Here is a 14,584-nt window from a genome sequence, read left to right as displayed (position 1 = left end):
ATTATTACAGGGAGGCATTTCCAGAATCACTTGAGTCGTCTTCTTCTTGAGTTACTCTATAAACGCAAGTGTCTCTTGGCGAAATAAATGCTGCTTCAACATTGAGTGGTTGGAACGATGCCCATGCTTCTGAACCATATTCTGTCCATCGTTCGGATGATTTTGTGGTGAATAAACCTATTTGGTCACTATAAAAATTTTGAGTTGTTCGTTTCACAATTTTAGAAAAAATGAACAAGTTGGGTAAGAAGAACTTACTTTCTAGCAAGCACAGTGCTATTCGCTTGTGGTGGTGGCATATCAAAGTATTCTGGTTTCTTTCTATCCATGATGTAAACGATGAGAAGTATTGTAGTAGCAGTGAGTGCCAAGAATGAAAAACTAGCAAGAATACTCATTACAATGAGGACTGATGTGTTGGAAGAATCGAATGAGAGGAAGGCGGCAGGAGAATCGGTTGATGGAATTTCAGTTGTAGTTGTTTTGGTTGTTGTCTTCGAATCATCAACACACCACGGACATACTTCATTTGACGCCTGAACTTTGACAGATGCGATGAAACATTGCCCTTGAATCTGTAAAAATTGTATTGCTTCTCTAAAGTGGTGCCACAAATTAACACTAACCTCTAACGTCTTTTCCGAGAATTCTCGTTCCCAATTCAATGTTTCGTTTTGAAAAACTCGAACATATCCAGATCGATCACATGTTCTAGCCAGGCCATATACAGGATCAACCGAAATAAATTGAATAGAAACCATCCAATCAGCAAGTCTTCCTTTTGGCCAATGAGTTACAGTAGGTCGAGCAATACCGTTCACATATTCAAAACTAGATGATCGACGTTCGTGATGAGGAAGAATGCGTTCGTCGAGCTAAAACAATAACAAATGAAAAGGGCTATATTTTTCTATAAACTCACTGTCATATAACTCATCGACGCACATCCACTTGTTTCAGTTCCCCACGATGTTTCATCGATTGGACATGCCTTTCTTTCAATTGAAACAACGTTTACATGTATCCACATGTCGGCATGAACATAGTTTAAGTTAAGAATCAAAGATATCAACGTAAATGAAGAAGTGATGGTTGTGGAGCAAAACATTGCGTTTATTCTGTAAAAGAAAATAATAAAGCAGTGAACAAAAGGGTAAATACGAGATATCCAAGAAAGATGACTGAGAACTGAAAGAGAGCGACAGACTGAGGTATGTCACCCAATTAGGGCGGAACGAGAATATTAGAGGACGCGAGAGGATGGGCGGGGCGTGTGCATACTGTGTTTAGATCTCTATCTTGTCATATCTACAGTAGGATTAGCACCCAACAGATGAGCGAATTAGGACATGGGTTTTACGACATAATTGAGCAAGGGGTTTGAATAACAGAAACAATACAAGTTATACGAAAATATGGTTTTATGACACAATCGTCAAATTCGATATGAAGAAATAATTGCTCCATTGTGTTTTAGTACGTGTTTTTATTTGCATAGAAATTGAAGAGAAATACATTTTGGATCGAAGACTTTAGCTTCTCAACAATTAATTGAATCTGAAAAATAATATCGTCGGTTTTCCCGTCTGTTGAAGCTGTGATCTAGAAACTCAAAATGAACTTTTCAAAATAGGAACCGACGTAAAATAAGATTTTCAAAATACAAAATTCATTTCGCTCGATTGAAATATATAAAATTTACAACCCATTGTTTTGCTAATGTCGTCTACGAACACAAATATCTTATCTGAAAAATGCCAATCAGAAGACATTGCACTTTATTAACATAAGAGCAGTAAATCACATCAAAGGTTTATGGTGCCGAATGTGAAGATCACACTCATAAACAGTTATTACGGACGGTGAGAACAAGAAAAGGATTTGACAAGTAAATATAAACAATTTCCAATTGTACTTTGGTTCAATCTGTCCTGCTCTACAACAATGGCGCGAGTGTCGGATTCGAAACGAGTGACGTGTCTACAAAACCTGTAAATAATTCTCTCACTGCATGTGAATTTGCTTGGACTGTCTGAGATAAATATCTTATCTCTTTTTGTTCTGAATCTTTTTATTTATATTTTTATCCATTCCACATATATCTTATCTTTATGTGTTGATGAGTAGCTGTTTTTTTCGATAAATTATTCTTTGAGATAAAACTTTTTTTTCCGGGCGTGAACAGCCCCATAAAAAAGGCGATATGCAAATGGCTTTCAAATGATTTAAAAATTTCGCAGTTTGTTTAATACTTCCCAGTTGCAGTTCATGGCTTGAACTTCCAAATCAAATTCGTCCCCGGAAAAAGCGTATTTTTCTCTGGATTTATTTACCGTAAAAACCGTTTTTTCCATTAAATTACTAAAAGTAATCGAGGGAAAAGCCCCACAAGATCTTTCGTCAAATGAATGCGTCGCTTTTTTGCCGGGGATCCCGCGCGCGCGGGACATGAAATGAATGAGTTGAATATACGCTCTGTTGACAATTGTAGGAAATAGTGTTCAAAATGAAGAGAGTGGTCGTCTGGGCAACCATAGCGCTGCTGAAGATTTTATTCGAATTAAACTACTTAAAGTTTTCATTAGTTCTTAATTCAGAGGTCCTGTTTCATCTCCACGGGCTTGAAATTTCTTAAAAATCGAAGCCAAGTTATTATTTTCTTTTTTGTTGCGTCGTAGCAGTTGATTTTCATTTTTAGGAGCCTTAAAAAGCTTCTCATACTTTTGATGTTCAGGCAAAATGCAGAGGAAGGAAAAAGAGGCAAAGAAAAAGCTAAAATACGACTCAACAGATGGACTTCTATTAGTAATATAGTTTGACACACATCATACTCTGGAAAAAATAACTTTTCAGGAAATACGAAGGATGTGTGGATATCCAGAACAGACAGTAGACGAAGAGAGGTCTCCACGAGGTGATTCATTGAAACAGTTACGTGCTTATCATAAACAAAATTTCAGTGTCTTTGTCTGGAAAGAAAAAGAAACAGATAGAGGAAGAATGGAAATGGATTGAAGCGCAATTGTGTGGTCTGTGCTCTGTAAGTGTTTTCTTTTTATAAATTTCACTGCGTACATTAATTTTTTTAAAGCTAAAAACTTCTTTTTTTTCAAAACAAAAAGGGCACTCAAATTTTCGAAATTTTAGATAATTTTTTGGCTGAAGGTGTGTGGCTGAAGGCGTGGGAGAGACAATTTCTTGTCACCGAACCTTTTTCTTATGCTTAGGTTTCTTAGAAATTCGGGAAAAAAAATTGGCAAAAACAATTAATTTGTCAATTTTTGTCGTTTTTGTCAACTTTTTTCCGAATTTTTAAGAAACCTAAGCCTAAGAGAATGGTGAAAAGTGGTCCCACACAAGAATCACACAGCTTATGTAAACTTTGTTCCTCTTTCAGCTCACTGATTCGAAGTCCCCAAAAAATTTTTTTTGAGTGGTACTGAGTATTCCTAGCTTAAAAACGCAACGCAAGTTCATCTAAATTTTCAATCTTTACAGATTGGAGGAGACATATTATGCTGCGAAACGTGTCCTGCTTCTTTTCATCTCTCATGTATTGGAATAGAAGCATCTGAAGTTCCAGATGGAGCTTTTCACTGTCATCGTTGCACTAGTCTGCCAAAGGATGTTCAACTATTTGCACCTGAGACATGTACTTCTACAACCCCTCAACATCGAGTAGGATATGAGTTTTATAGAAATTGGGAAGCGATTCGCTGGCAATACAAACGATTGAAAAAGGAACCAACAAAACCGGTTCAAGGACCATTAACAGAAATGGATTCAATCGACAATACATTCCCAGATTGCCATCTTAAAAATGCACTAACGCTGATCAATTCTTTAAATGTAAGTTTCAGTTAAAAAAGTGGAAAATATTTATTCTGCTTCGTTTTGCCTTCAAATATATTTTTCGCTTTGTGTGCGATCCTCGGTGGCCTAAAGTGCAATACATAGATTTGTGTATTACTTCTGAAAAAAATTATCACAATTCGATCGTTTGTTTTTTTACAGTATTCATTTCCCTCTCGGTATACTGATGCGGTAAAAAAGTATCCAGATGATTCAATGGAAGTCAAGCGAAGCTATAAAGCGGGAGAAACGTGTGTCCAATGTGAATTGTAAGCTTTATCGGACAATTCACACCTGGGAAAAGTTTTTCCTCGATTCATTTATTGGAAAACGGCTTAAAACGGAAAACATCTATTTTCGGGTAAATGAATCTAGGGAAAAACGTTTTCCGGACGTTCATTACTTTTATAGACCACTTATTATCATTTTATTCGTATATAGTTCGAAAAGATTTGAGTCGTTCCTAGGAACGCTCCTCAAAACTCAAGACCCAGAAAATAATGATTCTTAAGTGAAATACAATAGAATAATAAGTTTGTGCAATATTTTCAGACAAGATGACTGGTCACCCATGTTGTTATGCGATTTCTGTGAACAACCTTGGCATCAAAAGTGTGTATATCCACCTATGATAACCATGCCGAAGAGAAATTATTGGATGTGTCCGAGACATACAGCTGTACGTATTGATAACCTTGTACTCGGTGAAGAATTAACTCGAAATGAACGAAATGTGTTAATAGAAAAGTACGGCGAGCCTGAAGTTTCATTCGAATTGTTCGAAAAGTTTTGCAATGCAACAATTGAACGCCGGATCGGTTGCAATGGTATGGTGACGATTAGATAGATGATGATTTTAAATGAAATTTGTTTTTAGATAATCTCGATGTAATCTATTATGCTCCTGTAAGAGAAGAAGTAGCTTCTTGTGTATCTCCGGTTCTTATTCACAAGAAAAATAATTGGCGAAAAGGAGGACGAGGAAAGAAGAAAGCGGAGAGTCGATATTTTGACACCTCTTATGGATTAGAAGATATTCCAGACGCATTTTCATCGTCTTCCTTGAAGAATCTCCGGAAGATTTCAGATAATACTCTCGTAGAACGGAAAGATAGAGTATTGGATCAATTGGATCAGAAGAGAAGCCAACAACTGACCGAGGACGAACTGTTATCAACTATTATGCCATATGACGGTAAGCGGAGGGTTTTTTGAAGTACAAATAGCAGTCTTTCAGAAGATAAACGATTAGAATACACAACACAGAAACAACTAGGAACCGATATGGAAGCTTCAAAAAGCTTTTTGAATCGCCAACTTTCTATGACTGGAAGAAGTGCCATATTTCATAGCAATTTTTCCGAAAAAGGCAAGAAGCTTGTTTATGGGGTTATTAACCTCCGGAAAAAAAGTTTTTTTTCCGGAGGTGAATAACCCATTATATTTATAATAGCAAATTCGTTTTCAGAAGTGATCAAGATGATGCGTGGAGATTTAGATCCAAAAGAGACCATACGGGGTAGTGGAATTCAGTCTATATGTGCACTGCCGGATAAAATTTATCGGAAAAAATTAAAAGCTGATATTGATCTTCTTATTCAATTCTTAGGATTTGGAAATGATCATGATGAAAGAAAGTTCAGTTCTTTCCAGACGGAGGCATTTTTTAGAAGATGTACACCCCCTCCCAGTGCTCAGAATACTCTGTGTCAAAAATCTCTTCGAGAAGTTCTACTCAACTCTCAAAAAGAAGCACTTGAATTATCGCAAGTTTATAAATATCATCCTGACTCGACGAAAATCGATCATTTTGTTCTTCTCGCTCATGACATATATTTTGAAAGTGCAGAAGAGAGGGATTCATATTTCCCATCAAGTATGACAATTTGGTCGAAGGAGCCGATCATGGCGTTGACAGCGAAATGGGCCAAACAAAGTTGTGTCAAAATAAAAGAAGAATCACCTGCAGAACCTGTTGACGATAAAATGGTAGACGGAGGAATCAATGCAATAGTAGCTTCAATAAACGAAACAACTTCTTCTGGACCTATACTTGGTGTTGGCTCTTCTGAGGTCATAGCGGCTCATTATGTTGTAGATCCAGCAGAATTGGAGTCAACTGGAGGAGCCCTTGAATCAAATGAGCCACAAGGACCACTGTATGCATCATCACAACATTCGTCACTACAATCGCCACAGCAATCACCACAACAAGCATATCTAAATATTGAATTCAAAGAAGATGGACCTAATATTGCCCAGTACATAAATGATTCAGGACCCCTTGAGCAGAATATTGGTAACGTTTTTCATTCGTTTTTTCTCAAGTCTTGAAAATATGTGGATCATTTTTAGCTGAAGCTGTCGGGAGATTATCATTGGATAATTTTGAGGATTTGAAGTATAATGATTACCAGGAGAAAGCTGTAAGTATTTATGAATATCCAGGTTATCTCGGAGAAGATGATTGGTATGAGGCAGATGTACGAAGAGCAAAAAGTTTAAATGATCTTGTTGATAAACCCATCTGGTCACATGTCAACGTAAGCCCTGTTCAGCAAATCAATTTCATCTGGCTAAATTTTTTAGAAAAACATGCAAAACTTCCTGCTCCGGGAACAAATTGAAACAATGCAATTCGATCATGATTATGCGGCAATCGATAGACGTCAAATCTCAGATGATTCAGTACCGAATGATTTGCATAACTATATTTCATCAGAAAGTGTGAAAGATAGATATGAATATGAAGAGAGAGAAAGTCAATCTCCAGACACGGAGTTTCTTTCTCCAAATCCACCCGATGGTTATGAAAACTATGACATAAGAAGAAGAGGTAGACCAAAAGGCTCAAAAAATCGAAAAGAGGGAGAGCCTATTCGCCCACGGAAAAAGTATCCGACCAGTTCATCTGGTAGATCTCGAGGTCGCGGAGGCAGACCGAGAAGTATTCGTGGAAGCAGAGGTACACCATCAGCAGCCAGTAGTTTTGACGAAGAAGGACCATCAAGAAGACGGTCTGTGACATTTTCATCGGATGCTCCGGACTCTCCTGAACAGTCTATAGCATCTGTATCCAAAAGAATACAAGAGGAGGTCGACGAAGCACGTGAGAAATATGCAAAATTGATGCTTACGAAGAATTTAGAAGAAGATAAAGATACCTATTTCAGGTATTGCTTTTTTTTTGAAAACGCCTCTAATTAAAATTGTAATGTTACAGCACAAGAAATGATGCTTTAGAAAGTTGGACAGCAGAACAACGAAAGGAATTGACGAGACGAGTTATAACAGGGAGACTGAGCTCATTGATCCCTTTTGAAGCCCGATATTTTTTACCAAGTCAACGAGTTTTAGCTCGTGTTGAAATAGACGATTATCATCTTTCAATTGCAATTCAAAGGTGTTTGACGAAAATCGGAACAGCCCAGGATTGCCATATTCGAATCGATAAATTAGCTGATTCATTTTGCAACGATCTTGCTGATTATCACTGTGACATCATTCGGGAATACCATTCAAATGAGTTTTATCTTTCCACTCTGGCTACTGAAATGGTTATCGTGAATGATGTTGTGATCTGTCGTCCTCGATTAACACATTTTGAAGAAGCCGAACGAAACAGATCAAACGGTAAAAATCAAAAGTCGGGTTCAATGACGTGCAAATTTGTTTTCAGGATCTATCCCTTTCATTCCGTCGAATATCAGATGCCAGTGCCGAAAACGTTCGGACCAGCGGATTTCTAATTTAGAAAACAACGGACAGGTGATAACGTCAGGAATAGTCAAGCTGGAGGACGGAGCGCTTATTCAAATCGGATGCGTTGTTTTCAAATTTTTCAAAAATAGTTAAGAAACAAATTATTTTTCTGTAGAAGTACCGCTGAAAAATGTTTCTGTGCTTACTATTAGAGCTTAAAGACTGTTTCATAGTATGTCTCCGATTAGTAAACTTCAGAAGCAATTTCGAACAATATTAGTGCGAATCATGTTACTGATTAGATGAATAAAAAAACGTCCCGGTTTCTACAATACTCCTTTCCTGTTGCACATAATTCCAATGCCTTTGGTTATTCAGATCTCTTCAGTTTTTTTCCCACGTTTTCTTGTCTTTCATTTTTACATCTCACCATCAACGACGAGGTTTTTTTCTAGATTTTCTCATAACACTGATCATACCTATTTATACTTTCTTAAAGCTCACTCTAAATGTATTGCGAATATATCCTTTCATCAACTTGTATTTTTATGTTTAATATGATGAATATGTTTGTTCTGAACACTACCGTTTATCTAGTTTGTTTTCAAGGTCAAAACGAATCCGACGATTGTATCTCATGGTGTCTGCACAGTTGCCAAGTTCATTAATTTGTTCTTTCAGTGGTTTCAATAATGAGTGGGTACTACCGAAATTCATCCAACTCTAACTATCCCAGAGTCAATACTAGTTTTGATCCTTTCTCTTCTCCACAGTACTCAGGCTACACCAACTATCAGAGTGTTCAGCAGTCTGTTGATGTTTTCGCAGAAACGCAGAAAAGAAGATCTTCCGGAGAGGTATTCCTGCTAAACCTAAACGTGTTTCTCATTAGAAAAAATCTCATTCAGACAAATGGAATATCTCGAGCAATTAGAAATGCTTTGGACCCCGAATACCAATGTATGCAATCAGCCATGGATATCTTTAATCCTTCTACTTCTTTTGATTATAATGACGATGCTTCCATTCTAGCTGCCGTTTCATCAGCACATTCTTCGCAAGAAATGGAATTAGAACTACCGTCAACCTCAATTCAGAAGACTAAAAAGAATGAGAAATCAAAAGCAAAAGCTAATTTTGCACCAATTTTCAACACAGCTTCAAAAAAAGATTATGACGATCAGACACTGCAAGAAGATTTTTTATCGCCAGATAAGATTAGAGTGAATTGAATCACTGGTTTTAGTAGCTTCAAATAGAAATTGAGGAATTTCAGGACTACTACAACAAAACTGGTAAACAACGGCCAAAACAAGTTCGAATGGATGATTTCCTATTCAAAGCACGTCGTGTTGATAAAGGAGCAAGAGAATTTGGGTTGCATACAACTCAAGAACCAAAAAGAGGAAGTAAAAAGAAAAGAGATTCGATTGAACAATTAGAAGTGGAAAAATCAGTTTTTGAGACAGTGAGACTTAAGAAAAAGGAGGAAGTTATAAAGAAAAACAAGTCAGAAGTGGAGCAACTGGATTTTTCATTGGCTTTCGGAACACCAAGTCCTGCGAGAAATAAATCGAAAAATCTGAAACTAATAAAGTTTTTTGAGAAAAACGAAACTCCGAAAAACGGTAGATCACTGCGAAGTTTTCTATAAATGTTTGTATTTCAGTATCAAACTCCACCTCCTTCCAATCTCCGAAATGTTCCATCACTTTTAACGATCCCAGTGTGTATACGAGCGAAACAGTTCTAGAAGATACCATTTACTCGACTCCAAACAAAACAGTGCTTTCTGAAACAATTCCTCTCTTCACTCCAAGTCCACAAAGAACTTCACAGAGGAACGGTAAAAAGTCAAATATGGTTCAAAGATCAATCCTAGAGTGTGTCAAACCAAACCCAATAAAACGAAAAGATCCAGAATATGATACACTGCATAAAGTAAAGTAGTAATAGTCAATATAGAATCTCAGTTTTAATTTTCAGGACCGACAACCACTGGTTCAAGCGAAACGGCAAAAGTGTTTAAATAATAACAAGAAGGTTAGTTCGTCATAAATCAGCATTTGAAAATAAATTTTCTGAGCGACATGATCCTTCGAGCTTTGAAACTCTAGATATCTTATTAATGTCACCAAATATGAATTTACGATTTCCAGCCCGAGTTTGATTATTCATCCTCCCCAATCACTCTTAATGACGATCAGGAAGATATCAATGTACGTCGAAAATCCCCGGAACGTCCAACCCTGCAAGAAGAAGAAGCTCAGAGAAAAAAGTTTGGAAGAAACGTTTCAGAGCGTGAACAAATGATGCGACAACTCGTAGATCAAAGGTTCAAAAAAGAAAGAGAAAATGGAGGACTTCAAACGAGGCGAGCAGAATTGAAAGACGGTGAAGTAATTAGGAACAAGGAAATGAGAAAGAATCTGATGCATGGAGCTGCTTGCAAGTGTTGTCGAGGATATTACGATGGATTAAATATGGAAGAGCAAGAGAAAAAGGATTATATCAACAAGGTTTTTATTTTCTATTCTCAAAAAAATTATTCTCACACGAAACCTGCTGAACGCAATATTTTTAGATCAGTCGGCACAGGTACGTGCATCAACCTCTACCGGATACTCCGGAACGATATTGGGATTTAACATTAGGTCGACGGGACGAAGATGATCGTGAACCGTTGATGACTCAGGAACGAAATTGGGAAGAAGCTGCTAAAAAGAATGCATTGAAATCTGAAAACCAGAATGGAATTCACAATTGGAACTAGCACTTTTCTATTCTACTAGCGGGTTATACTGTATACAGATTTCGGTTCAAAAATTGATTAATATCGCTGTATTTTACTGTATTTAAATAAATATTTCCGCTGAAAAAAATTCAGAGAAACAGAAAATTTCGAACTGGTACTATACTTTCATGTCAATATTTACTTTCCTCATTTTATAAACTTTTTTTCTGAATATGTTACTGCCCCGTTTTGTCCATCCTCGAATTGATTGTTGCCATGTGCTGTTTTCTTTTTTTCTCGTTCTTCCTCTCCACACATACGTCTCCGTCTATATACATGCTCTGTCATAATTCTATGCTCCGTGAGCTGCCGTGTGCTCATGAGCATCGTGGCAATACCACTGGTTCTTTCTTTTGTTTGCTTAACCCGTTTGATTGGTTCAACTCATTTAGAATTATTTTTCCTAGAAGTCTGCCTGCTGAATTGCAATGACCGTCGGAAGTGATGATGTCGAGAAAAATAACGGACGTCGTGGAATCGAAAGTGAGTTTTCAGACTTCTGAATAAATTCTAATTCTAAAATATCACCTGCTCAGAATATAATATCACTGTCAAAAATAGAAAATTACGTCGACGAAAAACGTTTATAAACATGATATTTCTCCATTCGTATCCGAGTTGAAGTTACCGTGTCAAGAATCTTGAAATTCCCCCAAAACTATAAATCTTTCAAACCCACATTCGAAAAATCCTTCGAATTACCCTTAGAAACACACACTAAATATATCAACCGCTTTACTTTGAGATGATATTCTGAAACTCTGCTCAAAATCTGAATTCAGTCTTTCTCAATCTCAAATGAGTCTTTCATTCTCACGTGGCCTGTGTATAGGAATACAGATTAAAGATGTCTAAGAGATCGGATATTTTCTCTCTACTGGCGTGAAATCTCGTTGGAAATTATTTTTTATCTCGTTTACTGTAGATACCAGAATCGCCTATTGTTCCGTTATTCCTCCCAGGGGTCGGAAATGTTTATTCCTCTCATCACAATTTCATTCAACACCCTAATTAGTATGGAGAGCGTCTCTTTTCCTCTTTTTCTCTATTTTACACCCACTCGTTTCACTTATTTCCTTTCGCTTGTCCACTTTAACACTCTATTTGTCAACTTTCGAACTGCTTTTTCTCATCAAGTGTAGTATTGAATATAACATCAAATGCTCCCCTCTCTCCCTTGTTGTTTCCATGACAACAGGAAGCAGCACTCAGGTGCTTTTTTGTTTGGAGGGCCAAACAACACAATTACAGAGAAAAGCAATATAAAAATGATGTATTCGATACAGAGAATACTTGATTTTTTTTTAAAGTTAGGAAATCGTGACACTAAGGTTATTGAGAATAAAAAGTATAAATCCACACTTATGGTTCAATCAGAAAGCCTCCCAAATAGTTCGTAATTTTGTGATTGGATATTATTCAGAGCTGTGCGGAAGTAAAATTTCCAAAAAAGGAAGAAGGAAAAAGGAAGAAGGAATAACATTTTCAAAAAGGAAGACGGAAAAAGGAAGAAGGAACGAAAATTTTCAAAAAGGAAGAAGGAAGTGAAAAAAGCCCGGAAGAAGGAAGAAGGAAGTTGGGTCCGAACCCGGAAGAAGGAAGAAGGAAGTTGGGTCCGAACCCGGAAGTCGGAAGTTAATTTTGAAAATGACAAATTTGAGGAAAATTTTTTCTAGCCATCTCTGAAAGCGAATTTTGGCGTTGTTTTTCATACAAAATTCCATTAAAAATCACCAAAACTCCGCTGAAATCCCGTCGAAAATTACAAAATTTTTGCGAACTTTTAACACGGAAGTCGGAAGTGGCGAACAATTTCAACGGAAGAAGGAAGAAGGAATAAAATTTCAAAAAAGGAAGAAGGAAAAAGGAAGAAGGAAATGAAAAAATGCCCGGAAGAAGGAAGAAGGAAGAAGGAATTCCGCACAGCTCTGTTCGATAATATTCGACGTGGAAAAAGATTTTGGAAAAAAGGAACCAGAGAATTATTTTTTCCAATTTTTGTCTCTTCCAATATTCTTCCGAAAATTATTTGAAGTACTTGTAATCTGGAAATTGGCTTAAAATTCGGTATCGACGGAAAGAATTAATCTCGACTATTTCGAAAGTTGGAATTTTTCACGAATGTTTCACTTGGGGCTTTTTGTCCCTATTGCAAAACTTCACTCATTATCCGTTTTCATGATTTTGAGTGTACTAGATTCATTTCGTCGTAGATTTCATCACAAATTCATCACCCTTCTTATTCTCTCTTTGCTCATCATCTGTCATTCTGTTCTTCTCTGTCTGTACACTCCCAACCTTCATACTCTCTCATTCTTCACTTCCCAAGATGGTCTTTTCTTTCCTTTGCTCTACTACTTCTATGACTTGTCCCCACCATTTCTCGTTCTTTCGTCGTCTCTTCTGACGTCTTCTTCTTCGTTTTTTCTTCATCTCCTTCTTTTTCTCTTCTATCTTCTCTTCTCCGTGCTCCCATCTCTGTCAATCATTCGTCGCAAGAAGACCCATTCATTTCATTTTTCGGTGCTCCTTTCCCTGCTCCCTCATTGTTCGTTCCTTCCAGGCGCTGCCCCTCTTATTATTCATTCTTAACAGGTTATCTTTATATAGGTTTCACAATTTCGAGTTCGGGTAACAGGAGTTCAACGAATTCAAGGTTGTTAATTAAGTATTATTATTATTAGTAATATGCAACTTAGTTATTACAACACTTCATTTATACAAAGCTGTTATTTTTTAATACTTATCTTCTTGTATTTTGACAAATCTCAAAGTCTATCGATCGAAACCTAGTAATAAATTTATCAGCCGCTTCTTAAATTTATTTTCAGTAGAAAAATCTTCGGAAATATATACTTGCTTTTTACTAGAAATGTTCTATATTTTCATTTTTGAACTTTTGGAGACCTCTTTCATAAACTTTTCACATGGATGCTTACTACTCTTCATCAGTCATGTGTCTAATACATATCATCTTAGGACCAGTAGTTACAGCCCTTTTTTGAAAAGAAACCCTAGTCTACATCCTCAAATTGGTGCTTTCTCGCGTCTTCTTCGCTCACTTCACGGCATAATTTTCAGCCGCATCTAACCAAGGAAACGAGATGAAAGCGGAGCAACAACAATCGATTCCACCCGGCTCGGCTTCATTCCCGTCGCAGGTGAGAGAGGCAGAAAAAGAGAGGAAAGGGGGAAGAGAGCGTATGGAAGCACGCAGCTCGACTCACTAACTCCTGATATCCGATTTCATTTCGATATTCTTAACTTTTTTAGATGCCGCGACCACCACCAGTCACCGACCAAGCAATCACAACGGAAGCAGAGCTTCTAGCTAAAAGTCATATCACACCTAATGATGTTCTTGCACTTCCTGGAATCACTCAAGGTAGTTTGTCTTAGAAATCGGATACGTTGTCGTGTTAACACAAATGCTTTTAGGTTTCCTGTGCTCGCCATCAGCAAACATCTACAACATTGAGTTCACGAAATTCCAAATTCGTGATCTGGACACTGAGCACGTTTTGTTCGAAATCGCGAAGCCTGAACACGATCAAGAAAATGAAGAACCTCCTACTGAATCTGCAAGATATGTCCGTTATAGGTTCGCTCCAAACTTTTTGAAACTCAAAACAGTTGGAGCAACTGTCGAATTTAAAGTTGGAGATATTCCAATCCATCATTTCCGAATGATCGAGCGTCATTTCTTCAAAGATCGTCTCTTGAAATGTTTCGATTTTGAATTCGGATTCTGTATTCCAAATTCGCGAAACAACTGTGAACATATCTACGAATTTCCTCAACTCTCTCAACAACTCAGTGAGTCATAAAATTCAATTGTATATAACCCACTATTAATAAATTTTCAGTGGACGACATGATCAACAATCCTAATGAGACTCGTTCCGACAGCTTCTATTTTGTTGATAATAAACTCGTCATGCATAATAAAGCCGACTACTCATACGACGCATAATTTTGGAAATCTTCTCTCGAATAGAAACTCAATGTGATGAAAATCTGATAATTCCTGTCTAGTCTCTCACCTTCTCCATTAATGCATTCCTTCTTTTCTTCTCACAATTTGTACCAATTTCCGCATAATTTTTTTTGATTTCAAATCTTTTTCAGCTTATGAATTTCTCTTTTTCTCTGTCTATACGTAATCGATATTAACTTTGAAATAAACAATGAACACGTGCTAGCAGCAAAAAAAGTAATCAAATTCATTTTCAGTTT

At 37.0% G+C, this 14,584-nt stretch overlaps 4 protein-coding genes across 4 annotated transcripts; 3 read left to right on the top strand and 1 right to left on the bottom strand.

The window, feature by feature from the left end:
* Positions 1 to 4: 4 nt before the first annotated feature.
* Positions 5 to 1,030, bottom strand: GCK72_010385 (uncharacterized protein; the record flags this gene model as incomplete). The annotated part of the gene is made up of 4 exons (XM_053727832.1): positions 5 to 188; positions 259 to 575; positions 627 to 875; positions 923 to 1,030. 4 exons carry the CDS (start codon positions 1,028 to 1,030, stop codon positions 5 to 7), a joined length of 858 nt encoding a protein of 285 aa, XP_053587409.1.
* A 1,835-nt stretch (positions 1,031 to 2,865) lies between these two features.
* GCK72_010384 (uncharacterized protein) lies at positions 2,866 to 7,707 on the top strand (the record flags this gene model as incomplete). Its single annotated transcript, XM_003110918.2, has 11 exons — positions 2,866 to 2,914; positions 2,961 to 3,040; positions 3,499 to 3,849; positions 4,015 to 4,121; positions 4,405 to 4,679; positions 4,730 to 5,047; positions 5,321 to 6,151; positions 6,208 to 6,395; positions 6,442 to 7,025; positions 7,076 to 7,485; positions 7,532 to 7,707. 11 exons carry the CDS (start codon positions 2,866 to 2,868, stop codon positions 7,705 to 7,707), a joined length of 3,369 nt encoding a protein of 1,122 aa, XP_003110966.2.
* A 539-nt stretch (positions 7,708 to 8,246) lies between these two features.
* On the top strand, positions 8,247 to 10,327 carry GCK72_010383 (uncharacterized protein; the record flags this gene model as incomplete). Its single annotated transcript, XM_053727831.1, has 7 exons — positions 8,247 to 8,411; positions 8,463 to 8,777; positions 8,831 to 8,963; positions 9,224 to 9,495; positions 9,541 to 9,597; positions 9,714 to 10,073; positions 10,139 to 10,327. The coding sequence occupies 7 exons, from the start codon at positions 8,247 to 8,249 to the stop codon at positions 10,325 to 10,327; spliced, it is 1,491 nt and encodes a 496-aa protein (XP_053587408.1).
* Positions 10,328 to 10,776: 449 nt separating this feature from the next.
* Positions 10,777 to 14,321, top strand: GCK72_010382 (uncharacterized protein; the record flags this gene model as incomplete). The annotated part of the gene is made up of 5 exons (XM_003110955.2): positions 10,777 to 10,831; positions 13,430 to 13,509; positions 13,622 to 13,733; positions 13,787 to 14,164; positions 14,215 to 14,321. The coding sequence occupies 5 exons, from the start codon at positions 10,777 to 10,779 to the stop codon at positions 14,319 to 14,321; spliced, it is 732 nt and encodes a 243-aa protein (XP_003111003.2).
* Between the last annotated feature and the right edge of the window lie 263 nt (positions 14,322 to 14,584).

The sequence above is a fragment of the Caenorhabditis remanei genome, chromosome III (genome assembly GCF_010183535.1).
Source record: "Caenorhabditis remanei strain PX506 chromosome III, whole genome shotgun sequence".
Lineage (NCBI taxonomy): Eukaryota > Metazoa > Nematoda > Chromadorea > Rhabditida > Rhabditidae > Caenorhabditis > Caenorhabditis remanei.
Note: the sequence above shows the minus strand (reverse complement) of the source record. Positions and strands in the feature narration are given on the sequence as shown.